The 6,000-nt window shown below is 46.8% G+C and overlaps 1 protein-coding gene across 1 annotated transcript in view; it reads right to left on the reverse strand.

The window, feature by feature from the left end:
* LOC115480260 (forkhead box protein A4-A-like) overlaps positions 1-5,511 on the reverse strand; it is a 29,164-nt gene extending 23,653 nt beyond the window's left edge. The window contains exon 1 of the mRNA XM_030218800.1: positions 5,174-5,511. Within this exon, the coding sequence (XP_030074660.1) occupies positions 5,174-5,314 (141 nt within the window). The 5' untranslated portion in view covers positions 5,315-5,511. The remainder of the gene's footprint in view (positions 1-5,173) is intronic.
* Between the last annotated feature and the right edge of the window lie 489 nt (positions 5,512-6,000).

Below are 6,000 nucleotides of genomic sequence, written 5' to 3' on the forward strand. Positions count from 1 at the left end.
AGCTCAGCGGAGTCCTCTATCTACTGTCTTGCCAGTGAGGGGGGGGGGGGGGGGTGCTATTTCACTATCACATTTTCAATAGTGACGGACAGGCAAGTTCTTCAGGACTCCAGGGAACCTGCCTGTCCTTAGAAATTGAAAACGCAATATTGAAGCACCATTCCCTACAGGTAGCAAGGCAGTTGGAGGACACCCACTCAGCTTACAGGAAACAGTGCAGGTCTTAAATTAAGATGAATTTTCAGCTGAAATCTTAGGGACTGATATTCAGGGCCAGCCTAACCAACTATGGGGCCCTGTGTGAACCAGTTTGGGCCCCTCTCACCAAGCAGTCCGGTACAAGGAGGTTTAATGACAGGAGATGGCATGATGTCAAAAAGCTGAAGCCCAATCCCCCAGCAGCTGCCTTCGTGGTATGTCCAAAACAACTTATCAGCTTCTACATGCATCCACTTTGTCATTGTGCATTGTTTTATCTCAGTTTTATTTAGAAACATGCCGGCAGCATAGGTATGTACGCAGAGGAACTACATATGGAAAGCTTTCAAATAAATAAAAAAGCTGTGAGAGAGTATGCGGAGCAGTGAAAGGTTTCCAGAAGGAAGGGGGTTCTGTGTGCGAGACAAAGAGCAGAGTCGTGGAGAGAGGGGAAAATGGAAACTTGCCGGTCAACATTCAGCTCGCAGCACAAGCGATTTAACTGGGCAGGAGCCTTTCCTGCCCAGTTAAATCTGTTTGCATCGGGCAGTTGGAGTCCAATCCTGGGATAGACAGAGGCACCCGGGCCATGGGTTGATGCTGTCACTGTCTTTTTAAGATGAAAAATAAATAAATAAATAAATGAAGGCACATAGCGAAGCACTGAAATCCATGATACAGCATTGTAAATAACAAAGGTGGCTTGCCACAATCGAATTTTAAGGAGTACAAGAATGCTACGGGAAAGCAGGAGAGTCCGGGAGAGGGAGAGTAGTCCACAGGTATTTTAAAAAACCCCTCGAAAACTCCCCAACTCCTCTTACATCTCTCCCTGATCCCCTCCTAACACAGAGAATGTAAAACCTAGGAGGTTTAATAAAATAATGTAAACCTCATACGTTTGCTATTGTTTTGGACAAACCAATATGATTGCAAGCTCTGCCCACTGGCTTCAGCCCAAATAATTGGCCAGATAAGCTCATGCTGTCTCTTCTTGTTAAACCTCCTTGGTCTGGATGGTATGCCTCCTGTCTCAGAACCCCCCACCTCCACCTCCACCAACACACACACACACACCTTAAAATGTGCATTTCTCCATAGAGGGCTCAGGGCACTGGCAGCAATTCAAATAGGTCATCTGATACCAACTCCGGAGCCTGCTCTTTGCTGCGTCCTAGTAGAAGCAGAGTTACATCAGAAAGGAGTGGGATGCAACAGAGAACAGGCTCCGGAGTTTGGGTCACTGGTAGACGGCCTCTGTGAATCGCTGCCACTGTCCTAAGCCCTCTACAGAGAAATGCTGTTTTATGGTGTGTGTGTGTGGGGGGGGGGGGGGGGGGGGGTCAGTGACAGGGGAGCATGCCAGGGCGGGGATCCTAGGAGTGTGGGATCCTATGTGGCTGCTCCTGTTGCCCTCTCCCTAAGGCTGGCCCTTTTGATATTCAAAAGAAGTTAATTGGGCAAAAGAAGCCTCTGCCCAGTTAAATTGCACTGGCCAGCCCAGGGGCACATATTTAGTAGCACTTAACTGGACAGTGCAGTATTCAATATTGGTGCCACATACCTAACTGGACATGTCGGATTGCATAAAAAGCAGTCCTAACTTTGAACGGTTGGCTATACAGGAATTGCACTGAATAACAGCTGTACCCGGATAGTTTCCAAGTGCCACCAAATACCCGTATATTCAGTGCCGCCAGAAAAGACAACATTGAATATCTATTTTAGCTGGTAGCTGACCAGTGTTGGATGAATATTAGCTAGTGGAATTTTACCCCTGCTGTTGAGTTCTAATCCGAAGCAAATGATTCTGTACTGCTGTCATGGACAAAAAGGTTCAATTGCACATTCAGTGACTGGACTTAAATCAGTGACACTGTCTTCTATGGGAAAGAAACCTGCGATGCCAACCATGCCAGTCACAGTGAGACCAATGGGGAATGCAGCATCTGCCCCTGGAGCTGCCTGAGCACTACCCATATAAGGCCTCCCGAGCTTTATCCTGTATTGCTTATCTTACCTTGTGCACAAAATGAAATGGTTTACAATAAAACATATTCAAAATGAATGAAAGGAACTCCAATTGTAGATAGAAGCTTTACAAAGAGGCTCTCTTTTCCTGCATTCCTCTCCTGGACTTCAAAACAAGTGACACTCTTATACAGTAAGAGGTCACTGTCTCAGCACCTATCAGGGAACCTCCTTCTGTTCAAAAGCATCACAAAGCCTCCATACTATGGAAAAGTGGGCTGTGCCACACTGACTTTCTGTCTACATGTAGATTTGAATAATTAAATCTTATTTAGGTCCATTTATATGGAACACACATACAGGGAGATGCCCTCAACCTTGTCATTACTTTCCTCAAGGCTCAGTCCAGTTTAAATAAAAGAAACTGGTGATTTTTCTCAGAAAGAAGGCAGAAGAAAACTGTGCAGGAAGAAATTTCAGTTTCCAGGAGATCATCTCTTATTTATTTATGTATGTAATTATTACATCTATAACTCGCCTATCCAAACACCCAGGTGAAGTACAATAAAATATTAATTAAAAAAAAACACAAACAATACACAATCTTACAAATCACAAACTCTAAAAACTCAGAACCCCCATCAGCCAAATCCCTAGAAAAGAGTCAGGTTTTTAGCAATTTCTTGAATTGGGGAGCAGATGCCGACTGGCGCACAACCAATGGTAACGAATTCCACAAATGAGGACCAGCCATTAAAAAAACTCTCTGGGTCAGCCGAGGCTGGTGATCTTGTAGAAGTGACACTTGGTGACAATTCTCAAGGCCCAGGATTGCAGGAATCCAGGTGGAGCCTGGTGAGTGGCTTTCCCAGCCACAGATTGTTACAAAAGGGGCTGTCCTAAATTAATTTTCAGAGAGATATATTGCACCAGGGGCGTAGCCAGACTTCGGCAGGAGGGAGGTCCAGAGCCCGAGGTGAGGGGGCACATTTCAGCCCCCCCCCCCCATCGACCCTCCTGCCACTTTTGACCCCCCCACGGTGCCGCCACCACTCCCCCGTCTGTTTCGACCCCCCCCCCTCCCACCACCACCAGGTACCTTTGCTGGCAGGGGTCCCCAACCCCCACCAGCCAAAGTCCCCTTCAGCACTGGTCTCTGAGTCCGGCGCGTTGCTGATCTAGATTCTCTTTCTGTGAGTCCTAACGACGTCAGGACTCACAGAAAGAGAATCCAGATCAGCAACGTGGCGGACTCGGAAACCGGCGCTGAAGGGGACTGGCTGGTGGGAGTTGTGGACCCCGACGGCAGCAGCGGGGGAGGGTTGGCGGGGGGGGGGGGGGGGTGAAAGCAGGGAGGCCAGGGCTAAATCTGAGGGGGCTCATGCCCCCGTGGCCCTACCTAGCTGCGCCCCTGGGTGGCACTAAACTGGTAATGAAGCTCGAACTACCAAAGTCCAATAGATGCTGGTTTTGACTGAGCTGGAAGCCAAAGGAGCATAAGGAAACTTTCAGTTCAGAAAAATAAAGAAAAGAAAGCCAAAACTATAAATCAGTGCATGGCAATGGCAAATACACAAAGAGCTACACCCATAAGAACATAAGAATTAAGACCAAGGGTGCATCTAGACCAGGATCCTGTTTTAACAGTGGCCAGTCCAGGTGAGAAGTACCTGGCAGAGTCCCAAAAAGGAACAAGATTCCATGCTACTTAACCTCAGAAATAAGCAGCAGCTGTCACCAGCTCTGCCTTTAGCATGGCTTATGGGCTTTTCCTCCAGGAATTTGTCCAAACCTTTTTAAGCCCAGGTACAGTAACTCCCTAAGTCTATAAACTCGGGTGCATAATTTTGCAAATAGTGCGCAAAATTGTGCATGCAGGTTATGGAATAGTGCCTAATTTAGTTGTTTAAATGGGTGCTAATTACACTAACAGCAAATAATGCCCCTTAAGTGGTGTTAATTGGCACCAATTTTCTGTTACGTAAGTAACTGCACTTAGCTATTCTATAATCGTAACACCTAAGTTCTACAGCACGAAACTCAAAGGAGTTGTTAACAGGGGCAGGTCAGGCACTTATGCACTAAGAGGCACTTTTACTAAGCTGCGGTACAAGGGGCCTACGCTAGCGTCAGTGCATGTTTTTGATGCTCGCTGAGGTGTCCTTTTAACGCAGCAGGTAAAAGGCTGTCTTTTTTTTTGAGGAAAAGAAGTGGCCATGCAGTAAGTGAAACCCTTACCATGCGGCCATTTCAGGGGGGGGGGGGGGGGCCTTACCGCCACCCATTGAGATGGTGGCGGGGCTCTTGGCCAACCCACCAGTAACCAGCTGGCATGTAGCCTGCCCGATTACCACCGGGTAAGCCCCAACACAAAAATAGAAGATATTTTTGTAGCGCTGGAAATGACATACACTGGGGTGAGAACTACCACCGGGCTCATGTACTGTCAGTTACTTGCACAACTTGCAGTATTTAAAGAGGAACATTTACACCAGCCTTTCAGATGCATAAATATTTGCACCTAATGAAGTTAGTCACTCAGTACCGACATAACCTAATATCTAGAACAGCTTCAATGCCCAACTTTGTGGTTGTAGAATACTTGCTTAGCACTCAAATATTAATGCCTAACGTTAGGGGTAGATTCAAGAAAGGGGCCAAACTGCTTTTACCACATTCTCTGACAAAGATGGGGAGGGGGGAGGTGTATTGTGGAAAGAACTGTGGCAAACTGGGAGTGTGCCATGAGGAGGAGGAAGAAACAAAATGTAGATGGAGGGTGTATGCCAGGAAAGAAGAACAAGCACACACACAGCAGGTGCAACACAAGCAGCAGCCGGGACACACATCCATACACACACAAGCATTTCTATCCCTTCTGTGTAACAGGTGGTCACTTGGATGGAGATACATTGTCAGGACTATGGATTAAATCTTTCTGGCTCGGGATTTACCTTTAAGAAGAATGTCCTAAACTCTGCTAAAATGAAAACTGAAAGCATACCTGGTCTTCCGGGTGATAATTTCCCCAGTGCATGGAGTCCTGCTCTTCCAGTTTAATTCCATTCCGCATGGCTGGGCCGGGATCCTCTGGCCAGCTCCGGGATGCAGGACAATGCCACAGGGACACTGGGGGCCTTGCCATGCTCCCCCACCCCCCTCCCAAGCAAGGTGAGTTTTAGCTGCCTTCCAGGCTATTTATCAGTCCTCAAGGTCATTTAAATATCCTGTCCTGTCCTCCACCCTCTGCCTGCTATCACACTTTCTTTCAAATGGTTCCCCGCCTCCCTATTGCACCTCTCCCCAGCACACACACTCCTTCTACATAGCTTCCTATTGTCCACCTGCTGTGCTGAATCATTTAAACACTCCCTCCCCCCCTCAAAAAAAAAACCCATCAACCCCCTACCCACTACCAGCCTCCTCCCCCTCTCTACTAACCCCCCACCGTCTGCCCAAAATGGAAAGAAGACCCAGGTGCAGACACCCCTCCTCCCCTTATAAACTTGGAAAAGTCTGACTTCTTTCTGCACGGCACTGAACCTCTGATTCATTATTCTCCACTTAAAAGATGATTCTCTTCTACATCTAAGTTCCTTTCTGGGCAAAATCTAATTAAGAAGAAAAAACAGCACCTAAAGGAATCAGTTTTCTTATGCGAGTCAAATTCTATGTGCATAGAAAGCACGAAACTTTTTATTTTTCTGATGGTGAATGAAAAGTCATCTGGGAGAAAGTTTTTCAGATTCACATTTTAAAGAATCTCTTTTTGTGTGTACTTGGAAAACTGCAGAGTGGCAGTGGAGCAAAAAGCATAGAAAGTGTTTTGTG

This window comes from Microcaecilia unicolor, chromosome 11 (assembly GCF_901765095.1).
Source record: "Microcaecilia unicolor chromosome 11, aMicUni1.1, whole genome shotgun sequence".
In the NCBI taxonomy this organism is placed as follows: Eukaryota; Metazoa; Chordata; class Amphibia; order Gymnophiona; family Siphonopidae; genus Microcaecilia; species Microcaecilia unicolor.